Genomic DNA, 26680 nt, shown 5'->3' on the forward strand with positions numbered 1-26680 from the left:
AGGAACACACAAGGAACCCTGGTTCCTAATCTAGCACTTGGTAGGTGGCTGGGCTGATGGCAAAGCTAGAAACAGGCTTCCTTCGCCTGTGCTGTGGTTCTTCAGATGGTTTAAGCTGCAAGACTAGCTGATCTCAAAAGATCCCTGTACCCCATAAGCAGCTAAGCACTGTCTGAGGAAGACCACTGTTAATAATCACCACTCCTGTAGGCAAAACTGCCCACTGCCCTCGCCCCCTGGAGCCAGTTCAGCTCTCTGCTCACTGCAGCAAAGCTTCAGTGGTTCTGAACAGAGATTTTTTTATTATTATTATTCATCTGGTTCTGGAACTGTACAAGGGAACCAAGAGGAGGAAGGATAAAATGCTACCTGTAGGTCCCTAACATGACCCCCCCACTGCCAAAGAGAACCGGAACAAGAAGCAGAATCACTTTGCCGTCCCTGAGTTAGAGGGGAGAGGACCTTGCCCTTCACACAGGCCAAAGAAAGTACTTGACTGCTGGTGAGGGCTCTGGGGTGGTCGGGTCATGGTCAATTGCTTCGCAACTAATTACCAAACACATATGGCTTAAAAGAGCGCGTGTTTGCATCATCAGCTTCTGTGGTCAGGACCCTGCACAGCTCAGCTGGGTCCTCTGAAAAGATTGTAATTAAGGTGTTGGTGTCACTGGCTTCATCTCAAAGCTCGACCTGGGAAGGAGTCACATCCAAGTTCTCATGGTTTTTCGCAGTTCCTGGAAAGTGTGTGTGGGGGGGGGGGGGAGGAATGTGTCACTGGTTTCAACTATACTCAAAAAGGAGGGGACCAGGGGACCATCAAGTGGGTAACTGGAGGTCTGCCTGCCTGCAGGGGCTTTGTGTGCCAGGAGTCACTCACTCGCCAAAAGCACTGTGAGTTCTGATGGGCAGAATTCCTGGCAATATCTCAAGCCCATCTGTTCAACATTGCACACACACCGAAGTATTCACAAAGTACCTGCTGAGTATAGCTGGCATACCACCAGAGCATAGCAAGATGGTTAGCTGACCAGCACAGAATTCTAGAGGCCAAAGTTCTAACTTTGCAACTTACAGAGAAAAAACATTCTGTGGCCCATTTTTACTTCATTCATAACTTAGGGGATGCTCATTACCTGCCACAGTGTTTTCTCAGAGCTGGCTGTCATAGTAAGCAAATGCTACCATCCCTCGTAGGCTTTAAAAGATACACAAGAAATGCTGATATAAAATGTCACTGTGGAATTATCATTAACATTACTATTAAAATCTGCCCCTGAGAAGACTGGGCCAGCTCTTACTTGCCCCGCCTCTGCTGCCTGCTGTAGATTTTCGGTGTCTTTATTGATCCACCTCCTCCCAGCCTATGAGCGGTGCACTTTTTAGCATTTACACAAAAATGTGCCTTCTGTGTGTATTTTTTCTCAAATTTTTTTGCAAAGGTATCAAACAAATCCCTGTTTCTGGCCTCTTAAACTTAGTCATGTCAAAAATAAATAAAGAGGCATATTAGTTTGTATTTTGGGTTCTCATTCAATCAATTTCCTTAACCCTAACTGATCACCAATTTGCAGGTGACACCCTCACACTCTACACTTGGAGACAATAAGTGACTTGAGTGAGGGCATTGTGGATTACCCCCAAGAAGCCCACTTGTCATTATAAATTTGAGAGGGTCTCCATCTCTTAAAGCTTGTCAAGATTTCAGTTATAATGGATACTTCCAGAACTTTCTACACATATATTTCTTCCAAAAAAATCCCAGGTGACTGGATCCAAGTCTTATTTGACTTTTGCAGTGAAGATTGACGTTGACTTCATTTAACACAAGAGCAGATTTTATTCATCTAGTTGTTATTTTTACTAAGTGACCCCATTCCAAGCTAAATGTTAACAAGTAAGGAAAACAAAGCATAGCCTGGGTTGTTCAGCAGCCTAACTGAGAATCAAAAAACTCCCAGGCCTCAGAACCAGAGCTACCAGAAGAGAGATTGAGATTTCTCATTTCCCGCAACCACCTCTGTGACTTGATCGTGCTAACTAGTCCATCTAGTCCATTCAATCTGTCAGCTATTGACCCACAAACCATCATACCAGTGTGGTGTCATGCTGCTGTGGAGCAGGACTTGATCTTTTTTTTTTTTTTAAGATTTATTTATTTATGCATACAGAACTGGGATACAGGCCAGAGGGGCGGGGTGGTGAGAGGATTCACCAGAGACAGAGTGGGGAGCCCCCCCACCCCCACTGCCAAAGGGAACCAGAACAAGAAGCAGAATCACTTTGCCGTCGTGAGTTAGAGGGGAGAGGACCTTGCCCTTCACACAGGGGCTGGCTCAAAATCTGTAGAGGTCAAAGAAAGTACCTGACTGCTGGTGAGGGCTCTGGGCAGATCCACAGTGTACACTGCTGAGGGGAGCAGCAGGCAGGTCAGGGGAGATCTGCTGGGCCATGTGGGTCACCACCAGGGAAGGGATCAAACTCTCGTTGAAGGGGCTGAAGCTTCGCAGTGCTGTGCTTTGACCCATTGCGCCACCAGGGAGGCCAGGACATTTTGTTAAAAACCACAGAGCCTGGCCCTCCCTGGTGGCAGAGCAGGTCAACGCACAGCACTAAGAAGCTAAAGCCCCTTCAACGAGAGTTTGATCCCTGCCCCGGAGGTGACCCACGTGGCCCAGCAGACCTCTCCTGTCTCGCCCGCTGCTTCCCTCAACATTGTACTTTGTGGATCTGCCTGTTCTGCTCCCCTCTCTGTCTCTGGTGAATCCTCTCGCCGCCCCTGAGCCTCTGGCCTGTACCCCAGCTCTGTATGCATAAATAAATAAAGCTTTAAAAGAAAAAAAAAAAAAACACAGGAACACAGGGCCCTCTGCACTTCAGCCATGGGGGTATGTGCCAGTGTGAGGTATGCATCTGCCCCTGCTGTGGACTTAGACTGGTGAGATTTCTGCAAGCAGATGGAAGATCTTGATTCTGTGAGGGAGACAATGCTGAGATTGAGGAGGCACCCAGGTGATGGCAGGGCTCCCCAGGCGCGGCCTGGAGTGCAATGCATGCTGCTGGATAGAGCTCCCAGGTGTCTGTTCAGCATCTAGTGGCGCCAACCTCACATCTCTGTGATCCTCTTGGCCTTTTCCTCATGCTTGTGGAAGCCTCGTGGTTGCTGCCTGTGCAGCCACCGCCACGCCACGGCAGGCAGAGGGCAGACAAGTGTCTTGCCCTTTACTTCCACTCCTCTCCTGTCTTTGCCTTCTCTTGTTGGTCCACCCCGTGGTCCACTCCTTTCATTTCTGCCCTTGATATTTGGATTTCCCAGTCTCGCATGTGTCCCTGTTCTCCAACTCACCGTAGCAGACCTGGGACGCAGACCTGTATGTAAGTCAGGACATGGTTTCCATCTGCTCAAGTCCCTTGGCCCGTTGGGCTGCCCACGCCGCCCCTGCCGTCTGTCAGTGGTACTACAGCTCCCGGGCCCTTGAGCAGATCTCATCCTTCATGGCTTAGAGCCAAGCCATAAGCAGGAGCTACTTAAAAGCAGCGGAGGGCTTCTCCTGTGCTGCTGTCTCTTCTCTCAGGAACCAGTGGCCTTGCCACAGGAGGCTGCAAATCCTACAATGCTCCGCACTGATGGGCCACCAGATGCAGGCTTTTGCTCCCCAGTCTGTGGACACGAGCAGATGAAAGCAAGTCTGGTGTTTGAACCACCCCACTTCTCACTTAAGCCTCAATCAAAACCAATTCTGTGCTGTGTAATTCCTTGGGGGGGTCCACAGCACCTGCCTCAATATCAAATACTTTATTAACACAACTCTAGCCTGCAGCCAACTTGGGAATCACCGAATTAGCCTTGCAGCCTCCCTTAACTTAATTTTTACAGCTCTGTTCACAGGATAGTGTTTTTCCTGTGACCTTTCTCTTCTCTCATGTGTTACTGACGTTCCCTCTGGGAGCAGGGGGTGGCTAAGAACACAACACAGCAGCCATCACAGAAGCCATTAAAACTCCCCCAGATTGCCGGGTGTCAGAGCTGTTTAGGCTAATTCAGGCCTGGAAGCAGCTTTTATCTCCACAGCTCTTACTTGCTGCCCTGGTGGGGAGGTGGAGAATGTTTGCCCACAGGTTCCACCTCCTGGCTCGCAGGTACATGGGTCTCTGGGTTTTGTTCCCTGGGAGACCTCAACCTCGCCAGGCACCCAGCCTGTGTGGAGGAAGTGTGTGAAACAAGGATGGGAAAGTAAAAAGAAAAACTCCATCTAGCACAAAGATGGAGTTTTGGTGTTACCACATCATCAAAAAAGAGCAAGAGAAATTACCAGAATGTTTTGCAGGAACGAGCAATGTGTGTGTGCACATAACCATGGACATGCTAACAGATTCAGCATAAGAAGCAGTCAAAGAGCACAACAGGGAAAATTCCTCCCCTGGAAAGTCTTGTAGAAGGAATCAATGTCATGTGTCCATCCACAGTTAGCTTCAGGTGTACTCTGTAACCACAGGCCAGATGACTGCCGACCTCATGAGGTAAAGCAACAGTCTGCCCCTTCCTTATATATTCACCGAACAGGGCTCTAAGCAGCTAAACAAACTTCAGGCTGGAGGTATCACATACATGCACTCTCATTTAAACACACTGAAATGAAAAAACTAAAGATTCCTAGCTCTGCTCATTCAGAATCAGACTAAAAACCTTCCACATCTACCAAATATAAATGCCAAAATATAAATATGTTCCAAAACTAGGGAATAAAGCTCCTTGTAGCTAACTGCCCCTCAGCCTGATACAAAAAGAGGCAAGACCACCCTCACACACCCCCAACATGGATATAAAGGAGGATGAAGCATAGGAGGACATGCTGAAGAGCAAAGAAAACATACCTGACAGTAGAGAGAGAATATAGTGTGCTGTTCTGAAACATTTATATCTGGGTCATTTAATAGAGGGTCACATAGCCATAAACAACTTCAGTCTAGGTGACACTCTTGATTAAAAAGTTACATTATACTCAGTGGCTAGATCCAGAACAGCAGAGTGTGATGTAGCTGCAGGTTCTAGGCCATGGTCATTGGAGCTGACCCTAGTAACAAAGTAGAACTGCAGATGAGGACCTGACAAGACAGGTGATATAAAGGGACTAATCATAGCAAATGTCTTCAAGTATCTTCACATTAGAATACTTCTCAAGGGCTCTAGGAAGATACTAGAAATGGTAGCAACAGCACAGGTTTGGTTTGGTTTTTCTGATCTAAATTCAGAGAGCTCTCTGAATCTAAGCACAGGCATATTTTATATATATACATATATATTATATATGTATATATATTATATATATTTTATATAATATATATATTATATATAGGACATTTATGCCAAAAATTTTTATAAGGTATTCCCCTAAAATCCCAAAGTACAAATGGGTAAAGAAACAGTACCAGCATCTACAAGACCTGCATAGTGTCTAAGAGAAGAAGAGGAAAGCTGCAGGTTCTCTTATAAATTTGAGAACAGGAAAACCCAAAAATAGCTGACAGATTTTTGCTGGAAATAACAGAAAGTCATGCTGAGGACAACTCTGAGACTGGCAGATGCTTTGCCAGTCTAGTACTGGATGAGTACAAGGGGCCCAAGTAAGAACTGAAGGAGCAGCCTTATCACCTCCTTTCCAGGGAAGGGTCCACTCTAAAAAAGAAATTTCTGGGCTTTAACTGAATACCGAGTGAATGGGATAGGAAAAATAGGAACCAGAGAGAGAGAAGTGGGAAGAGGGTTCCAGATAAAAATTGAGAAAAGAAACCAGAGTCAGAAACATCTGAAAGTGAACTGTCTTATTTTTATACATGGTATATTTTCTTTACAGAGCTTATAAAGAGTGGGAAAACTAATGTCATATGTCATATAAAGCCACAAGTATCAAGATCAAATCACATATAAATTATGGTAAGAATTTTAAAAGATAATATAGAGGAGTGAATAACACAGAAAATAAAAGCATGCCAGAAAGGCATGCTCACAAAAAAAAAAAAAAAAAGATGAAAATTGTAATCTTGCTAAAAGACCTTAAAGCAATGATAAAATACATGGAAAACAGCATAATTCCATACTAAAAAGATAAGAAACTAGGTGGTAGAATTCAGAAAAGAATTTGAAATAAAGGAAAAATAATTTCAGAAAAGGCTAAAAGAAAGGCTAGAGCAAATGCAGTAGTTAATGCCCTACAAGGAATAAAAGGTGAAAGAGAAAATTCTTTAAAGTCAAAAGATGACAGTAAAGATAGGCAAGGAAGATACAACATACAGATAAAAGTTCCTGAAAACAATAACCTAAGAAGGAAAACAAAACGTTATAATTATAGTCAAGAAAACTTTTCATATTGAAACTACTTATTAAAAGATCATATTGTGTATCTAAGAATACTGACCCAGAAAAAAAAAAAAAGAATCTTGACCCAGAATAAGCAAGGCCAAAGGGTATTTCAGTCAAATTATTAAACCTTAAAGGGAGAAAAAAATACTTTGGACATATAAGCAAAAGACAGCAACTTATCTATTGGAGAATGAAATTTAGATTATCATCAGTTTTTGAAGAGGAAAAAACTGAGTAACATAATTACTATACTCAATGGAAAAATAGTATTAATAGCCCAGAACTCAAAGAATATTGTGAATCCTTCTTATAGACTCTACTTTGAAACAAAAAATAATAACTGGGTTATTGTTTTAATTGTATTGTTGTAAGTGGGATAACATTGATTTACAACACTGTATATAATTTGGAAATGTAGGTTTATACCTCTTTAAATGTGTTATCACGCTATACTACAGAACACTCATAATCCTCTACCATAGTCCATGGAGTCCCCGTTACCCTCATTCTCTCTCTGATAACCTCAATTCTACAGTCAAATTTCTAGGAGTTTGTTGGGAATTTGGGGGGGGGGTATAGTTTTGTCTGTTCCCTTGCTCTGTTATTTTATATTTTACATATGAATGACATCACCCTTCATTTGTCTTTCTCCTTCTTACTATTTCCCTTAGTATCATACCCTCCAGTTTCATCCATTTTGTTACAAATGACAAGATTTCATCTTTTTTGTAGCTGAGTAGTATTCCACTGTGTATACATACCATGTCTTCTTAATCCACACATCTGTCCTTGGCCACCTACATTGTTTCCATAACTTGGCTACTTAAATAGTGCTGCAGTGAACATAGAAAGGCATATATCCTTCAAGTTAGTGTTTTTTAATTCTTTGGGTAATTACCCAGGAATAGAATCACTGGATTAAATGGTATATTATACTTAATATGTTGAGAAGCATCCATATTGTTTCCCGTAGGGATTGGAACAGTCTACATTCCCACCAGCAAAAAACTTTTGTTTTATATTGATGATGGTTGTGGTAGTATTGTTACTCTGATACTGTTGTAATGAGGAAAAAGTAAACAATTATGAATATTCTATTATCACTTGTGTTCTGGAGAACTGAGATTCGTTCTGTGGAAAAGAAATACAGATGTAACATAGAAAAGATTTGCTTTTTTTTTTGTTCAACTATGTAGACCTTCAACATGAGGCAAATCCTTATTATTGTGATTAATAGTGACAGTGAAGAACTTATTTTCCTTTGCATCATACTTTATTTCATTACACTGAATTGAGTACAGTCACTGTCCAGTATAATTTTTTTTAATATTGTGCTGTCTATCTCTAATTGATTTGTTTCTTCTTGGAAGGTGCTGCAATACACTTAGATTGAAACCCAGCGCTTAAGGGGGTTTTCTTTACTCAGCTGTCTATAATCAATCAGTGTTTTGATGTTTGCAGGTTCTTGATACAACTTAGATATGAGCAAACATTTAACTAGATTCCCAGTATGTAGTATAAATGAGAACAAGATAATGAAGTTCTTTTTGTTCTTTCATAAGTGAATTTTAGTGCAATGGTTGAGGGTTGGGGGTGGGATGCTGTTTGTTTTGTTTTCAAATTAGGAAAGAGAAAAGAGCCAGCCTTCCTCCCTCTCTGCACCCAATCAAAGCTCCTCCCTGGGGGCCACTTGATCCTCCTTGAGCTACACAGAACCTCAGGGGTTGAAGTAGACGCTCAGTTGGGGAAATATGAGGACCCCTGTGCTGTCAGATTGGCCACTCAACATCAAGTCCAACTACTACTTGAACGGTTTCACTTTGTTGTTTATGATCCAGCCCCTCTGTCTTATCTCTGCTTCCTGGCCTTATAAACATCCCAGTCAGTGGGTTTCATTTTTGCAGCCTGCTGGCTCCCCAGGACCTTGAGCACTGCACCCCACCCCACCCCAATTTTGTGCCTGTCCACTCTGAAATCCCACAGTCTCTCTAGGCTAAGATCCTACTTGGGGCTACTGTGGAACTTTCTGGGGCTGTGGGGCTGTGGATCCATCCATCACGGTACCCTGACCAGCCTCACCTTTCTCATGGTGACCTGCTTTCTCTCTAGGACTGAGCAACCTTGGCAAGCTCACCCCTGACTTTAACCAAGTCCTAAGCTCATTTTTTAAAAACCTAGACTCGCAGAAAGATTCCGTGAGGATTTCTTGGTGATCTGAGTACCTTTTCAAGTCTTTAACTAGAACTTGTGTTTAATTCTTGGCTTGACTGATCATCTACTGTCTGTACCACACACCAATCACTGGACTCTGAACTTGAATTTCCTAATTTTAAAGGGGATACTATCACTAGCTTCAGGACCACTAAGCTTAGGTGAGCTTAGAAGCACAGGAACCCCCAGCTCTATTGAACTCAGCTCCAGTAGCAGAAGCCAGCATTTTTTTTTATTAACAGTTTATTTTTTCATCATTTTGTACATTTTTTTTACTCAATTGTAATGCCCGTGGGTTTCCCATCACCAAGTCACCCGTGTGCCATCACCATAGTCCCATGCATTCCCCCCTCCCCGTTTTTGATCCCATTCCCCACTCCACCCCCACAAAAATATCTCTGGTATATGGCTGTTCATTATTCTTATTATTTTCTCGCCTGGTCCATTATACTCCTGCTATGAACGAAACCATCCAGTATTTTTCTTTCTCTTTCTGGTTTATCTCACTAAGCATGATCTTTTCCAGCTCCATCCAAGTTGCTGCAAAAGACATGTGTTTCTTTTTTTTGGTTGCTGAGTAATATTCCATTGTATATATGTACCACATCTTTTTAATCCAGTCATCTACTTTTGGGTATTTGGGCTGAAAAGCCAGCATTTTTTAAAAGGGTCCTAAAAGGGACGCAGGAATCAGGGACTCATGTAAGGACAATCTGAAAAGGCTGGAAGCTTTCTGAGCAGAAATGTGGGGCGGCTTAATCATCACCAAAGGATCTCTGGACAGAGCAGGAATAATGCCCTGCATGGCTCCTTCTCCACTGCTGACTTTCTCAGAAAAGTCACTTCCCTTCTCTATATGTTCTTTCCCCATTTGGACAATAAAGTAGATAGAATGAGTTCACAAATCTGGTTGATTCTCCTGAGGGTTTCATATAATGCAAGTATCCCTCTCCCAACAACCTAGAAGATAATTGAACCTGAGTCCCAGGACACTGGAATGTGTATTTTGAAGGTTCTCAAGTGGCTTGGAAGCTGCTAAATTCAGCACTGTCAAAGGTCCCACCCTGTGACATTGCTGATGTCGAGGAGATTCCCAAAGGATAAAAAAAGGACAGACAAGATGAAGCCTGAGCAAAACAAGCCCATACCATAAGAACAGAACAATCTAGCCCAACGAGCAACAGCTCAGAAACCCCAGTCTCCCCAAGAGAGGGTGCTGCTGAGAAGCATAAATTGATTCCAAACAGTTAAAGGCAGACTTATGAGGGTCAGCACCATCCAGAGGAGCAGAGAAGACCACCATGCCTTGGGGGCTGGCCTCGTGAATCAGGGTGACCTGTGGCAGCAAACTCTCTGTTCCCGTGGAGTACAATTTAGAAAAGTTCCCTCTCTGGACCTTCCCATCAGAAATCACTGAAAATAAAAACAAAACTTTGTGTGTAGAAACCACCTGAGACTAATATATGTCCACTGACGGGAAAATACAGTTCCCTTTGTTAAGAAATGGCCCAAGAGTTCTTCCTTTATGGAGTGGGGAACATAAATCTTGAGATTGGGTGTCTCGGTTTCCCATATTCAGAAAGTGAACAGGAAATCACAGGCTTTGTAAACTTTGCTCATTAAGCATCTCCAGCGTCAAGAGTTGGCCTGACAGGTTGCATAGGCGCTCATGAACTCCTGTAGAACATGTCAGCGGTCAGTGTTAACTATCTCTGTTCAGACTCAGAAACTGAGGTTTGGAAAACTATTCATCAATATCACTGATAACTATAGATGCCAAATTTCTCAACAAAATGCTAGTAAAACAAAGTCAACATCATTTTTAAAAGATCCTATACCTTTCTAAGGGATAGTTATTTCTAGATGCCAGGACAGTTCAATATATAGGTAATCAGTAAATGTGATACATCACATTCATAAAGTAAAATTATATGACCCCCTCTATGGAGGCAGAAAAAAATCATTTAAAAATTCAGTATCCTGTCAAGGAAAAAGAAGGAAGAAACAGGCTCAGAGAGGTTAGGTCTCAGAGCTGGTCAAAGACAAGATCAGCACAAAAGAATTTGGCCCACCTGGACCCCAAGCCCATGACCTTCTTCCTACCTCACCAAGCCTCCCAGTCAACCAAATAGAGCCTAGCATCCCTGGGAACATCTCAAAACCTTAAGAACAGGGTTGGCCTGGGGTTAAGTCAAAAGCGGGTCCCAGTGAAGGTGAGGTAACTGTGTAGGGTACTAAGCCTTTGGCTCTCTTCCTTAGCACTCTCACAAGAAGAACGGATGTGCGTATATGCTGTGTGTTCTCATTTCCAGGCCTGAGTTAACAAAATGAACCACTGTCATTCTACCCCAGAATAAGCAGCCCCCAAACCCAGCCTGCTTGTTCTAGACACAGTCTGGAGCTGCAGAAAAGACTGCAAGGAGTTGGTCACCATGAAAGAACTCTCAGAGTTCTTCTCTCTGCCCCTGCCCCCACCCATTCCACATCACTAGTGTGAAGTTACTGGTGCTCGTGGCAGGAGATCCCCCACACCTCCTGCCCCAGCCACATTTCCTGTTGTCAGAAAGGGTGCGTCTTGGGTATAGGTAGGATGAGCCATTGACACAAAACTCCCATTTGAAAGCTTGCAATGACCTTCTCTACCTCTTCCTTCACCCTCATACCAATCTAGCCCCTTTTACAAATGAAGGAACTTGATCAAGGTCCCGTTCAGGGATGAAGGTAACCCCAAACCCCATTGTTCTTGCTGGTTTCAAAGTCTGCCCTTCAGAATAGCCTTTCCATTCTACCCCATGGGACAGCCTACACGTGAATTTGGACACTGGAGAGGGTAAAGCTGGTCAAGACTGCTAAATGCCTGCCTCAACGCCTTCTATAGAGGAGTAATCCTTTGAATTAACAGGTTACACTTTTAGAATACAAATGGATCAGAAAATTAACAATCAGCTATTCTCACCAAAGATGAATAGATTCATCATATTCTTGCCATTCAAATGACCTTCAGAAACCAAATTAAAATCAGGACCTTCATTTGGGAAAAAATGAGGCTGAGACAGTGTACTTGGTGCTGAGTGGGTGTGTGTGTCCGAAGTCCAACTAGAACCTCAGTCTCCTGACCTTGGGTCAGAGCAGAGTCACGGCTGTTCCCACTGCTGACCTAGTTTGCAGATGATCAAACCTGCCCAGTGTAATCTCAGTATGATTGCTTGTAATTAACAACTCAATAGCCTTTCATATTTGCATCATTAAATTAGTGGAAAGTCTTCAAAAAGATTTCACCTTAACGTTTTAGTGAACAAAGCAATGTACATCCACATTAAAATTTCCATCATTTTCTGGAGGGTAGAATTTAACCTAATCTCTTTAAAGGGAAATAATTTCTGCAATCTTATAATGAGATTTTTGTATTTTAAGTAAAAGTAATTTATCAAGAACACATTTTTCTTTAAAGTTTTTATAGCTTGTAAAAGTGTTAGAACTCCGGCCAATGTGAAATTTGACAATTCCCCAAGATCTAGCCTGGCTTAAAAGATAGAAGGTTTGAAAGGAAATGACCCAGTGGTGAAGGAGGGAGGGGGTGTGCTGAGGGCTCCCAAGACACCCCAGAAGGTCACGGCCACACCTGGATGCTCCAAGTGAGAGTAGAGCACTAGGCAGAGCGAGGAGCTGGAACAGGAGGGAGCGCGCGTCAGAGACAGACCACCTGCGTGCTACGGCCTAGGAGTTCACAGCATGTCCAGGCCCCATGTGATCATGAGTGACGAGGCTGAGGCCAGTGTGGGGCCGGACAGAGACACGGACTGACAGGAGTGTAGCCTCTCATCTCCCACCGCATCCCGGGCCTCTGGGGGCTCACGGAGTGACTGTCCATGTCACACTTTCCATCTTCTCCAAGCTTCAAGAATCTTACACGCTAGAGCCAGCCCTTTGGGGAAGGGTCACGTACAGCCACAATAGCTGACCCCTTTGTGCTTAGCGTGTGCTGGGTTCTGTGAGAAACGTGGAGGACGCTGCCGCTGGCCGAGCTCTCTCACAGACGAGGTCTCCGAGCTCGCGTGGCGCCACGTCAGCCATCCCTGCAGGGCTCCCCCTGCTTCCAGTCCTGTGCGCTGGTCGGCTGCCGCCCTTTGTTAAAAGATAAACTGAGGCAGGATAAACCATGGTAGGTGTTTCTTTGAGCAAAAACTTATTCAATCCAGGCATCCAGCCTTGGAGATGTCACCTCTGAGAAGCCGCACAAAATGAAAGGCATTTATGGGGGGGGGGGGGCGGAGGAGCAAGGATGCTCTCCCAGAGGGAAGCTGTGTACTTACTGCAAGGTTCCTTTCCTACAGAGAATGGCGAATTGCCTAACTAGTGATTCCTCATGGCCCAGGGTCAGATTTCGTTTCTAGAAGAGCTGAGACTGTAGTCAAGTTTGTCTTTGGTGACATGGGGCTTAGTAGAAGTGACTCTATTTTGGGTTGTTGTGTGGCACCACGTCTGGTCTCCCTTAATAGGCTGTAAACTTAACACCAGAGTTTAAGTCTGCTTCACCGGTCTTTCAGCTCTTGTATCAGACCCAGAGCCTGGCCCAGAGAGGACCCTCCACAGAAGTGCCCAGTTTCAGTGACTGGTGTTTCTTGCCCTACTTTGGTGCCATCTTAGAATGTGGGTTGGGGGCCATGGAGCAGGCACCTGGAAGCAGCCCAGGGAGGCCGTGGAAGCAGGGGGATTTCAGGCCATGGGAGTGACTGACTTTCCTCTTGTGTCACAGTTCACTGGCTGTTCACCACGTGTGGGGCCAGCGGGCCCCACGGCCCCACGCAGGCCCAGTGCAACAACGCCTACCGGAACTCCAACCTGAGCGTGGTTGTGGGGAGTGAGGGCCCCCTGAAGGGAATCCAGACCTGGAAGGTGCCTGCCACTGACACCTACAGGTGCGTATGGGAGTGGGAGGAGCAGGTGAAGATCAAGTGCACCCTCCTGAAGGGGGGGGGGTGTCCTGCCTGTGAGTGCATGCCCCCTGGGCCCCTGGGCCCCCCAGCCCACCAAGGTGGGGTGGGGTGGAGAGGGCTGGAGATGGGAAGGACTTGAATCAAGGGGACTCTGGCCACCAAGGAAGCTGTGCCCTCTGTCCAAGAAGCCCATGCTAGCTCCAGGACACTGTCTCATCCGTGGTGATGTAGGATGGAGCACTGGCTTTGGAATGTTACTTCACGCTGTCCCAGTGAGGCAGTGTCTGTAAAAATTTCTGGGAAACTAAAATACGTGAAAGATGATGTTCTTACACTGAGCCTCCTTTCCCGGGGCTTCTCCCTTCTCCAGTAAAACCTCTGTTCTCCACCCCTGCCGCCACCCCACAGCGTCCCATTGTTTGAGGCCAGCCTGCGAGAAGGCCTAACTGCCCGGGCCACTTGGAAGCCCGGACACTCACGGGGAGGCCTGACCCAGTGGCTTGCAGCCATGCAGGAGCTCCAATTCAAACACAGGTGCTGGCTACTCATGAGTGCCTGGGTCTGGAGTGAGCTCTGTGCTTTGAACCACTAGTAAATTTCCAGGTAACATGACTAGCAGCCCTGCAGACCAAATCCTTGGCAACAGTCCTCATGTAACTCCACCTAACGGGCGTCCTTTGCCCACTGCACAAACTCATTGACCAAAGCTCGAAGGCAGGGGGAAGCGTTACTATGTGGCCCGTCAAGCACAAAGGCAGGAGCTGGCTGTACTCTGCCTCCCCGCCCTCACGGGGCTCGGGGCTTTACGGACCTAGTGGAAGGAACAGAGGAGTCTGGACTGATAAAGAGGGGAGGGGGAAAGGGAGTTCCCCAAAGTGCAGGTGTTCTTGCTTCTTCATGCATCAAATGGGGAGGGGTTTAGCCTGTGCTCCTCAGGGAGATTTGGAGGGTCTGACCTCATAGGGTTCTCCCCATCACTGCTTCTGGGGTTCACAGCTGCACCCTAGAACAGAGCATCTAGATAATATGCTAGAACCTCCTTCCACTAGCTTCTCTTAGTCAGGCTCTGCTGGCCTTGCAACAAGAAGTCAGGGCGTGATTGTCAAGGCGGAGGAGAGGTGGACACACCGGGGAAGTGGGGAGATAGGTAAGCAGGCTTGGAGCACCCCCCCTACACACACACACACCTCCCAGGGACAGGCTCAGACTCAGACTTTCTTAAAAAACGGTGACCTCTGGGGCAGGCAAGGCCAGGGCTGCAGTCCTCACTTCACAGGTCAGGAACCCGGGGCTAGAAGAAGCAGGACCCCCACAGTCACATGGCCAGAAATACACTGCAGCTCCCAACTTCTGAGGCACAGCCTCGTGCTCGCCCCAACCCCCACCCCCAGCTGGGAAGCACCATCTTTCCTGTTGGTGACCGGAATGCCCCCCCAGGCTGACGGTGAGAGGGAAGCCTCTCCCTCTCCCATGACCCCCAACCCCAGCACGTCTTCAGCCCCCTGGGAAGAAGCGGGGCTTCTCAAATTGCCATTTGCAGTGGCAGCTGTACCCCTGGGACCTCAGCATAAATGCATCTGGGGAGAGCCTAAGTGCTTTTTACACAGCGCTCTGGGCAGGAACGCAGTAACACCGGGCTCCAGGCAGATGAGCGGCTCTAGCTCCCAGCGCTGGCAGAAGACGCGGCCCCACTCACCAAGCAGCCAGGCCCCCTTTCCGTGCGTCCTCGCCGAGAGAAGGGGGTGAGCGTGTGTGGAGGACTCACCAAGTGCTCCCCTCTTTTAGCAGTGGGTTCAGTGTCAGCATCATTGTCCCGTGGACAGTCCTTGTCTCGACAGGTTCCTGGCGTGGAGATGCTTGGCAACAGATCTAGGCCAGCGGCAGTGGCAGACGGGGTTTGAAACCAGGGTTCTCTGGCTCAAAGTCTGTGTTCTTTCCACTAAAGCCCGCCCTGAGAGGCGAGCAGGGGACAGAGGGCCCGGAAACGGGTGCCCGAGTGGCTTCCGAGAAGCCTCTGCAAAGGAGAGCCCAGGAGGGGAGTCTCCCCACCTGAAGGGCACAGACAGGCATGGACGGGGTGCAGACCCCGTATTCAAAAAGCATCACAAAGAAGCACTTGAGGCGATTGTAAGCAGGCAGAGATCTCCACCGGAAGGCCCCCAGTGAGGGCCTTTGTTGCAGCCTGCCAGGGCAACGCCACAGTCAGACTACTGGCAAGACCCCCGCCACCCTCCAACAAACAGAGACAAGCAGGAGGCCCCGCGGAGGGTCCTCTGGGGCTGTCCCAGGGCCCCATGCAGGTCAGTCAGACCCACCTCTGACAGGGAGTTCGTCTCCCCAGACTGTCGCCCCTCTTTCAAGGCCCACATGGGCTTGGCTGGGAAGCTGCCCGTGCCCACACACACTGCATGCTCCCTGGTGGCCAGCAGGAGATGGGCTGGAGCAGCCCCGGCTCAGGCCAGTCCGGGGCAGCGTGCGCAGGAGCAGCCTGACCCCACCACTTCCGTTCATCCCTGAATTCACTGCCTCCAAGGACACTTCTAAGACTTCTCAGATGGGTCTAGATTTTGCGAGATTTTGCCTGCCTAACTGCACTTATTAAATAATAATTAATTCATTGCCCCATGTTTTATTGATCACAGCTGTGGCTAAGGACAGCCAGGTTCTGATCTGCATGAGCCGCCACCCTCCCGCCTGCAGCCCAGCCCAGATCAGACCCGCTCCCGTCTGTCCCTTTGGGGTACCGAGCCCATAGCCCCAGCGTGGCCACCTTGAAAGCCACGTAGCGTGGCCACGTAGCACCTCCTTGAAAACATCCATGAGGAGCCTTTTTTTTTTTTTTTTTCAGTATGGAGGATACTGTGAAGTACCCATGTGGGCACAGGGGACGTTTTGGTCTGGGGACTCTGTAGAGCTGATAGAGCCTCTGTAGAGCTGATAGAGCCTCACTCGGAGGTGGAAGAACCAAAAACAGCACTGGGGCACTGGGTCTGGGCTTTTTCTGACCGCATAAAGGCTGGAACAGACGTACATTCCTGACCTGCACATCATTGCTGACCCTGGGAAGCTTCAGGCCGGGATGACGTCTGTTGTCACAGACCTAGTAATCAAAGAAGCAGATGGTTCTCGTGGTTTCCTTTTAGACAAATCAAAATGGCCCCACGTCCGAATGTCCATGTCGACCAGTCAGGTGTCCTTTTCTGGAGCACATTTTCTCCATTTGAACTAATTCTTAGTGCTCAGTGCAGTTCATCCAGTGAGAACAATCATGGCCAAGGGCAGAGCCAGAGAGGTTGGGGGTTCGTCTGCTGACACGCACCGGCTCCTGGAGGCGTGTGGAGGCTCAGCTAGTGCTGTCTGGCCACTCTCTGCCCCCGCTACCTTCTCAGCATATGGTCAGAAAGGCGGACGCCTGACCGAGCACCCACCATACACCAGGTGGGGCCATCACTGCTGGGCTTCACAGGGAAAGAGCACCCTTGACTCCCAAGAGGTCACTTATCCAGAACCCCATTTCACCCCCTGCCCACAACCAGGAAGATGCTCCAGAGGGAAGGGGAGGAAGAAGCAGCTGAGACAGGAGGCCAGTGTCTGCCAGAGTTCAGGGAAACACCCAGGCCCCGCCTCTCCCTGCTGTCCTGGGCTTCCCCTTTCCTGGACTTGCTGCTTCCTCATTCAGAACAGGGGGGTTGTGTCACTGCGCCCTGGCCCTAGTATGTCCTGGGGTGCAGATCTGCTCCCTCCTGCTTGGCAGAGCTCAGCCGATCTTATTAAACACTGTGAGGACACTGAGCCTGACACCAGGACGCTGTCTCTAAGGAAGAGGTGTGCATCTCCCTGGAGCTGAGGGCGGGGCCCTTGGGGCTGGAATCTCAGCTCCCAAATGCCTTTTGCACCCCCTGGTGGCAGCATGGGGTGACAGTGAGAGAATTAGCATTGAGGCAGGCGGGCAGGCTGATGGGGTCCCCCAGGCACGCCTGGACAGGACTAAGCAGGCAGAGGGAATGTGGGTACAGACGAGGAGCCAGGGGAGCAGTGTGTTGGAGGGGCAGGAAGGAGAAGGCAGTGCCCGGATGGCAGCGGGCTTGGGGGCCGAGGCAGCAGGACAATAAGTGGCATCTGCTGTCTCCAGAGGCCTGGTTGAGGTTGGCATGAGGGTGATGGCGAGAGGGGCACCTAAGTAAGGGAGATTTCAAGGCTTTGAGCGATGAACTGGAGCTTGTACCATGGGGGCGGGTGGCTGAGGGGAACACTTAAAGATTATGGATAAAGGCAGGGACAGGCTGGAGGGGCATTCTCACTTCACCATAAAGTGGAGACAGACCCCAACAAAGCCCAGCCCCCAGCACTCCAGGGGGTTCGATGTGCCACTGTGCAGGGCGTCCTGTGGTCCTGTGCGGGCGTCCTCAGCATGACGCCAGCCATCCCTCACTCCTCCTGACCTCTGCTCGGTCTTCATCACCCTCGCTCCCTCCAGCTCTCTAGCTCCTTCCTTTCTAGCTTCCTCCTTCCCTGCTCCCCTCCTTCCCCCTTCCCTGCTTCCTTCCTCCCTGGGACTCAACATCCTTCCCAGACCTCAGTCCTCCCCCACATGGAAAAGCAGCCAGTGCAAACACTTGACAAGCATGACCCACAGCTCCCGCGGTGGTTCTCACAGGGCTCACTTGCTCCTCACCCCTAAAGCCCAGGAAGCTCCTGATCCAGCTGGAACCAGCAAGCCCTGCCAGCTGACCGGGCCCCAGCTGTTCCCGCTGGTCTCCCCATGACGCTCACTTCTGCACCTGGCTCCAAAGACCAGCATGCGCAGCTGGGTGACACATCCTTCTGCCCAACCCACAAACAGCCTGGGAAGGGGGTCACCGGCCTGTGGAGTTTCTGAAGTGGGGCTCCCACTGTGTGCCTGGCGCCATGTAGGTGCTACAGGACTGGTCAAGAGGACTGAGACTAGAGCCTCGCAGCTGTTGGAAAGACCCCGGGCAGACGAGTCCACCAGTCCACAATGCCGGCAGAACTCTAGACACGAGCAGAAGGCCACGAGCATGGTCAGTCACCAGGACCCGAGCCTGGGCGGCCGTCCATGGACAGCACCGAGCAGCAGGCCTGAGTGAAGACGGTGAGCTGCAGCTGGAGCTGAAGAGGCCCCCCAACATCTCTTCCAGGCCCAATGTTCCTGGCACTTACGCAGCTCTGGCCAGGGAGGAAAGAACTGGACAGCAAGTCTCACTCGGCAGTGCCGTCCAGGGGCAGCTAAGCAGCAAGGAACTCTGCCTCCACAACTGGGCTTCTCGCTGCCCCCAGGGGTGTCACCTGATGGCTCCAAGGGCCACAGGGGAAGTGCGACTACCCATCTGGAAACATTCGCACCACACGATCGGTCTCACCGTGGTCCTAATGCATCAGGGAATAAGGAGCTTGTGCAAGGTCCCAGGACACTAGAGGAAGAGTTCAGAGGGTGGGTCCCTCCCCCTGCCCCTCTGTCCCCTCTTTCCCTCCGAGGTGGCACGGCACGCCCTTGTCCTGCACACCGGCTGTGCTCTCTTTCTGATCCCGCAGGCAGCCACTTTGATTTGCTGCTAATTCTTTATTTAAAAAAGATTCACAACTCAATTACATCAGGTAACAATAGCTCACAGTCAATAATACAAAACGCAAACCCAATAAACACTCATTCTGACCAGGGGACATGGATTGAGACGACAAAAAAACAAAAAAATTACAGCATCAGCTCGTCAAGAACACTATCTTGTAATTTCCAGTAAATTGGAATCACTGTGAGTCGTTTTCCCCACTTGAGTGGCAGGTATATTAATTTGCCGTCGTTTGTCAACCATCAAAAATAAATTGTTTACAAGGGATGGGAAGAGAGCGGCAAGTCAGGCTAGCTTGTTATGCTGTGTGGCGTGATCCCTGTGGTGGGACCTCGGGAGGGCGTGAGCCTGTGCTCCCGCAGGTTCCCTGCAGAGGGCGCCCTACGGAGACCCAGCAGCCTTGACGGCCTCCTGGCCAGGCCTCTTCCGAGCTGCCCTCTCTCCTAAAGAAGCGACCCCCTGCTCCCGCAGAGCAGCGGCAAGGCCAGGCGCTGCTCTGCTCGCCGCTGTCTGCCCTCCAAGTGCTGAAGTGAGTCCCTTGTGGGCGTTTCTCATTTAATCCTCACAACTGTCTTTCAAGGTAGAATGTCTATAAAGGAGGAAACTGGAGCGCAGAGAGGATAAGGAACCTACCACCAGCCACCCTCACAGGGCAGTGACTCTGGCAGGCCCAGAGCCTGAAGACGCTCCCCTCAGGGGGCTTCAAACATAAAACTGAAGGAGACGCAGGCTCTCCAGGGTCAATGGAGTGCAGGGTCTGAGAAGTCAGTGTGGTCTTTTGCTTCCCCCAATTCCTTGCCCTGAGTGACAGAGCTCTGTCTGAGTCAAACCCTTGCTTTTTCCATAGTGGCACATCCTACCGCTCCAGAAGAGACAAGCCTTAGGGTAGCAACTAAGAGCTTCCAAAGGAATGAAGCTCTCATGGCGGAAGTTCAGAGCTCAGAGGGCTGGCAAGGAAGACACCACTTCCCAGGGCCCCTGCATATTAGTGTAGGGTCTTTAATCCCATTAATCTGAGCCCGTCGCTTGTCCAGGGTGGAGCAGAGGCACTGAGGCCATAGCACCAAGAGTTAGAACCAGCCGACTGACACCATGCTCCTGCGTCCACTTAGGAACCTGTGGAGCTGACCCCACCCAGGGTCCTCCCCTGACTTTGGCACCAGTTTGTAGCCTTTTCAAATCTACCACTTATCCTCACGAAGGTCGGGGCTCCTTGTCCTCAGTTTTTTGTGGGGTGGGGAAACTGAGCCTCTGGGACATTAACCAAGTTGCCCAAGCCACACTGCCAGCAGCACAACCTCTACCTGACTCAGGACTCAGGACTCAGGACTCATTCCATCCCTCCGCACCCCTAAAAACTAGGCAGAGACCTAAGTAGGCTGGTGTTGGGATTTGGTTGGGGGCAGGAAAAACAGGAAAGAAAGCTTGGGGAGGAAAAGTAAGTCAGGAACAATTTCTAAAACATAATAATTCAGCTAAATTTAAACATGTGAGTGAGTTCAGAATGGTTCATGAAGCATGCAGATTGATGCAAATCACTATGCAAATGAAGCTGAAGGGTCTAGAAAGGGCACGGCTTACTTTCCGGCTAGAAGCAAGAATGGGAGGACCAGGACTGAGTCTCAGGCAGCGGTTTTCCAACCAATCCACACCTTCAGGTCGAAATGACTTCCTAGCACCACCTGACAAAGCCCCGAAAACTGGAGCAGGGAGCAGGGCCACGGTGGGCCGGCCCCCTTGTCTGGAACCCGCATCACCAGCAGCCTTTGCCGCAGCCTTCCCTTTAGCTGAGCGTATAATTCCGTGAGCTTCCCTTTGCCCAGTGTGGATGCCTCTTTAGTCTTCCCACTGTCTTTACCACTGTCTCCCTTCTGATGGGTCAGGAGCAAAGGCTCAGCTGGGGATGTGAAGACATCGGGATGGACCAACGCCTCTCAGGCCAACCTCGCTGTGGGCCCGTGTGTGCCACCTGGCAGCGTGTTAGAGAAAAGGGGGCCTCTCTATGGGGAAATGTGTGGGTTTGGACCGTGGCCTGCCACTCACCAGCAGTGTGATGAGACGAGTCACGTAATCCTCCTGGGCCTCGGTTTCTCCTCTGTCAAGTGAGGTGCTGACCATCTACTGTTTATGGCTGTGGGGGTGCCGTTCACATGACGCCTGGCCCCTCTGCTGTCAGGCCCTCCACAGGCCCTCCCGCCTCCTAGGAGCCTGGACTCCTACCCCACCTCTGTCATCCCCAGCAAGAAGCTGACTTCACCCCTCCGGGCCCCACGTCCTCCAGGAGCTGCTGACTCAGAGCCTGTCACAGTCATCTGTCCCCTCCGGACCCCCTTGCTCCCGAGAGCCCTGCCTTCGTGCCAGGAATTGCCACTTGCTCAGGGTTGTTACCCTGTTCTCTCCAGATGATAGTGGCCCTCCTCACTACCCTGAGAGTTCAGAAAAGACCTACAATAGTTCCTTTGTGGCCAGGGACAAAGCTGGGACTCAGAGACACACCAGGAAACCGCCAGAACTCTCTATCTCTCCTGCCTCTCCAATCAAGCCACCCCCATGGTGAGGCTTCCCTTCTCATCTGTGACACCCCAGCTGCTTTGTAATCCCCTGAGGGGCCTGGGCCCCTCCCAGCCTCCGCTGACTCAGCAGCCTCATGCAGACCTCCAGAGCTCCAGCCAGCCCCTGGCCCCCAGCGGCCCATAGGCAGGAGACCCTTCTTTTGTCGCCTACTCAGTAAATCCAACTTTAATAACTTTTGTCTTTGTGTGCCACTGGGCCTATACAATATACGAAAAGGCCAATCACTGTGTGATTAAAGTTGTGTGGAATGATCAGCGGGAAGAAGAATGTGCAGACAGTTGATACTCTGCATCTTGTTAACATCATTTTGCAAAGCCCAGGAGGTGTTGTGAAAACAATGTGTGTGTGTGTGTGTGTATGTATGTGTGTGTATGTATGTGTGTGTATGTATGTGTGTGTGTGTATTTATGTGTGTGTGTATGTATGTGTGTGTATTTATGTGTGTGTGTGTATTTATGTGTGTGTGTGTATGTATGTGTGTGTGTGTGTCTTTATCTATCTGTTGGTGGGGTTGTACCGAGATACTTGGTTGACATCGTTTGTGTTCTAGCAGTGTAGGGTCTCCCTTCCGGTGTTGCCACAGCGCACCCACCGAGCACCCCCAGCCCCCACCATGGGCCACTGTGCTCCCTCCCACTCTGTCCTTGTCCCGGCCTCTGGACGCCGCTCCGCCACAGTGTGACTGACATGGGGAAGACAGAGACACCCAACAAAGGGAGACCCTGCTGAGCACCCCGTGGAGGGCCCACATGTGAACAAAACCTCCAGCACCTCTTCTGGACGCTTTCATAAAGGACCTCGGATCCGAACACCCAGGGATGTACGACTCCCACCCTCCTCACAAGCTGTCTCCAAGACCTGCCTCCTCGCCGGGCTCGCCAGCCGAGTTCTTTTTATCCCTCTCCTTGGATGACTGCGTCTTAACAACCCACAAAGTAGAAGAAATAGGCCCATGTCCCCACACTCGGCTGTTTTGCATCCTGACGACTTGTTGTCTGCGCATATATTGCCCCTGAAGGAATACAGGCAGGAAGGGAGTGAACGGTCTGTGCTCATCAACACGGCTCTCCTCGGCCATCCAGTCTGCGCTTAGACCCCCGTGGGGAGACTCTCAAAGTCTGTACCAAGTCAATGACTGCTCCTTCCCCTAATAAAAAATTATTAGTATTATTATTATATAATTATTAGTGGAAGGAGCAGTAATAATTCATCTCATTAGTATAATCAATAATAATTCTATCCCGACATGATTCTGCGACTCCATGTCTTAATTACTACTCTCACAGTGCACCTGGGCCAGAAGGTAGGTTTTCTTACCCCCGTTTTACAGGTGTGGGACTGCAAAATTTAGTGGCTCTTCGAAGGCCGCATGAGTTCTTTGACCTTGGACTGGGAGAGAATCCACAGTGAGAAATCCCAGGCGGTTAGGAACCCATCACGCCAGTACCGCCATGCCCGCGGTCCCTCCCCTCCCGCACCCTCCGCCTTGCGCGCTCTCTCCTCCCTCTCTCCAACTGTGAGCTGTGCCTCTCTTACTGATGCTTCACCTGCTAGCACCGTGAATGAGGCAGCGTCTGTCTCCATAGTTTTCTGTCCTTTTCCTGCAGTGGGAGAAGCGCCGTCCTCGGGACCTCAGGGGAGAAGCACGGAGCGGGTGGGGGAGGGGACGCGACGTGAGGTGCTGGGTGGGCAGGTAGGGGTCAGTCCTCGTCTAGTGACCGGCGCCTGTGCTTCCCCCTCAGCATCTCGGGCTATGGCGCAGCCGGCGGGAAGGGCGGGAAGAACACCATGATGCGGTCCCACGGCGTGTCTGTGTTGGGCATCTTCAACCTGGAGAAGGACGACACGCTGTACATCCTGGTGGGGCAGCAGGGGGAAGACGCCTGCCCCCGAGTAAGTGTCCAGAGCGGGGCCTCACCGGGCACTGAGGCACCGAGGCCTGATGCACCCCGGCAGCTCCCATTCAATATAGCAGACAAAGGCCCCACCCTGTCCAGGGCCATCTGGGTGCGGCGCAAAGTGGGTGCTGTGGCTGTTGAGGGTTCACCCCACAGGGCACAGGGATGACCATGGAGACGTAGCTTTCACATCCTTCAAATGGAAGAACTGAGTCCTCTGAGTGGGCAAACGGGCCATCCCAGCAGGAGTAGGACTGAAAGCCCACTTCCACTTCCTTCTGAGGGCGCCGTGATCTTCAGCCCTAAGATTTTATAAGCAGGAAAACACCAGGTTAATAGTGCTGCTCAACTTAAAAATCACAGGCTCCTAGCCATATCCATGTACAAAACTGCATAGAAAAAGAGCCACAGAAACAGTGGCAGCTCTGGAGGAGAGAGTGGAGCCAGACTGCTCTATCAATGCTGTCTGATACCTCAGAGAGAATGGGGTCATAGAAGATTATGTTTGTGATTAAAATTTTTTTAAAATGCTTCTAAGCATAGTCAGAGCTGAACAACCATGCAGTCCACTCCCCCGTTATCATAGATGAGATTATACACTGATGAAGGGACTTACCCTAAGTTAGTAAACTGAGCACAGAGTTGGGCCTCTGGGGTCCTGTTTTTGCTGTGTCCTATGTTTGGGTCTCAGTTTCTATGGCCTTTTTCCTTCTTCCACTTACTGTTTATCCCTTGACAAGTGAGACTATCTATTGCAGTCTCAGAGACAGCCTGTCATCTTGGTTCTGACCCCACTGGAGAGTCCCGCTGTCAAAGAAGGAGACATTAAGAAAGCCAGCGGCTGGCTGTAGTGGCCAGGAAAGTCAGTAAATGCAGCAGCTAATCGTGTTTGTCACCCAGCTGCTTGCCTCTTGGGAGGAGGCAGGAGCCAGACAGTGCTGGTGGGAGCTCGGTACCCTGAGGGCCTGTCCTCCCCCTCACCCCAGGTTACCCCTTCATCTAAAACACAGCTTCTACCAGGGTGGCGTAGGGGGCTGGGCTCCAGTGGCCAGGGTCCAGATCTCCTCTGGGAACTAATCTAGTAACCGTGGAGCACAGACATGGTACATGAGCTGCCAAGAATGAACTTCAATTCCTCAAAATGAATTCAGGGTTCCAGGAGGTCCTGGGGGAGAAGCTAAGCATAGCCTCCCCGCTCCAGCCCCTTCTTAACATCCCCCTCTGTGGGATTAACACCGTGCGACAGAGTAACCTCAGCAGGTGCAAGCCGGTAAGTGAGAAATGTCTGGACTCTAACTTTTATTTAGCAACTATAATCAGTACTTTCCAACCTGATATAATATATTAAGTCATTAAATTACAGGCTGCTGTAATTTTCACAGGAATTTATTGAGTGCTAATGTAATTCTTTCATCTAAGCAGAAAGATTGCCTTGACTTCTGCGAGGGACTTTTACTTGATTGGATTGTAATCAGTTATGTCTTTTCACAGGACTGTATCTTTTCTCTTTTTAATTTAATTGTAATCTGCTTGTTCCTCTGGATTGCTGCACTTTATCATGCTCTTAATCAACCTACAGGCTCTCAAACTGGATTCACAGAGATGGTTCCTTTAGAAGCATGTGCTCAGCCCGGGACAGAGGACAGCTCCCTCTGCTGGCCGGGCAGGACATAAAATGGTCGTAAAAGGCTCCTCCCTTCTGCCTTTCCAGAGTCAATGGTAGAGGAAGGAAGGCTGTTCATAGGCACTACCTCAACCTCCAGTCCACCCTAGACGGGAATATGGTATCTCCAGAGAATCCTCTAGAAAATAGAGTAGACTTTAAGAATTAAACTATGGGATTTGGCACATCTGTTGACACCTAGCCACACCTGAGCCTTGGGAGGGCCCCCAGAAAACCAAGTCCCCAAGGAAGAATCATGTCTGGTGCTCCCAGAACAGTCAGAGTGGGCAGAGGGAGCAAGAGGGAGCCGAGGAAAGATGAGGTTGGGGTCACAGGGACCGAATGAGGCCATCAGGACTTCGTGAAGCATAGAAGGTTTGGGAAGAGTAGGGGCCTGGTGTGATCTGTGAATTAGAAAAACTCTCTGGCTCAGTGTGGAGAACAGATTCATCAGACCCAAGGGGAGGGGCTGAGCCACGGATCCAAGAGCTGTTGCATTTAATCCTGGCAATGGATGGTGCTGGCTCAAGCAGGCCAGTATGGTAACTGTGGATGTGGTGAAAAGTGGTGGATTCTGGGCATATTGGGGTGTAAAATCCTAAAGATTTCCTGCTAGACTAAAGGAGGATCTAAAAGAAAGAAGGAATCAAGGGTGATTCCAAGAATTGTGCCTGAGCCAGTGGAAGAAGGGAGCTGCCGTCACCAGCATTGGGGAAAGCAGGTTGGGGGCCAAGGTCAGGAGTTCGGTGTTGGCCATGCGGAGTTGGGAAGGTCGGGGGACAGGCAGACGTGCTTCCGGGAGACAAGGGAGCACCGGCTAGAGTGATGATAGAAGTCTGGAAGAAATTAGCGTCAGATTGAGACAGAACTAGATTGCTTAGGAATTAGTAAAGATTAGAAGAAGCCCAAAGACCAAGCCCCAGCAATCCCCCAAAGTAGAGGAGCCAGGAAAGTGGGAGGAGATTCAAGAGGGCGTAGCCTCTGGAGTGGGGAGAAGGAGCACATTATGGAACAGTGATCCTCTGCACCAAATCCATGCTGGCTTCTGCAGTTCCCAGCCCCCACCCAGCTTAAAGGAAATACCCCACACTGTGAGGTCGTGAGTGACCCACATGAACGGGGCTCAGCCCACTTCTCTGTACTCACTCCCCTCCCGCAATCTCCGGCCCCCTACAGATTCTGTTTACCAGAAGAGGACACCCCCAGGGGGCAGAAGCCCCACTGCTACCAGACAGGAGCAGAGGAAGGGAGCAGGGAGATGATCTTCTTAGCACGACTGCTTCAGACTGGCAGCCCCTGACTTAGAGAGCTACTGAGGCGCCTCACGAAAGCCACCTGCGAATCCCAACAGACCCAGTGCACAGCCCAGAGTGGCCCGATTCTCCACTCTGCTCTGTCCGGCTCAGAGTCCCCGTCACCTCCTGCCCCATCACCTCCTGCCCAGCTCAGAG

The 26680-nt window shown here is 49.6% G+C and overlaps 1 protein-coding gene across 1 annotated transcript in view; it reads left to right on the plus strand.

Moving 5' to 3' along the window:
- Positions 1–26680, plus strand: part of ALK (anaplastic lymphoma receptor tyrosine kinase) — a 564885-nt gene that overhangs the window by 509468 nt on the left and 28737 nt on the right. The window contains exons 12-13 of the mRNA XM_004686326.1: positions 13326–13488; positions 23411–23561. Of these exons, the coding sequence (XP_004686383.1) occupies positions 13326–13488; positions 23411–23561 (314 nt within the window). The remainder of the gene's footprint in view (positions 1–13325; positions 13489–23410; positions 23562–26680) is intronic.

Source organism: Condylura cristata, unplaced genomic scaffold, assembly GCF_000260355.1.
Source record: "Condylura cristata isolate star-nosed mole 26May11 unplaced genomic scaffold, ConCri1.0 scaffold00020, whole genome shotgun sequence".
Lineage (NCBI taxonomy): Eukaryota > Metazoa > Chordata > Mammalia > Eulipotyphla > Talpidae > Condylura > Condylura cristata.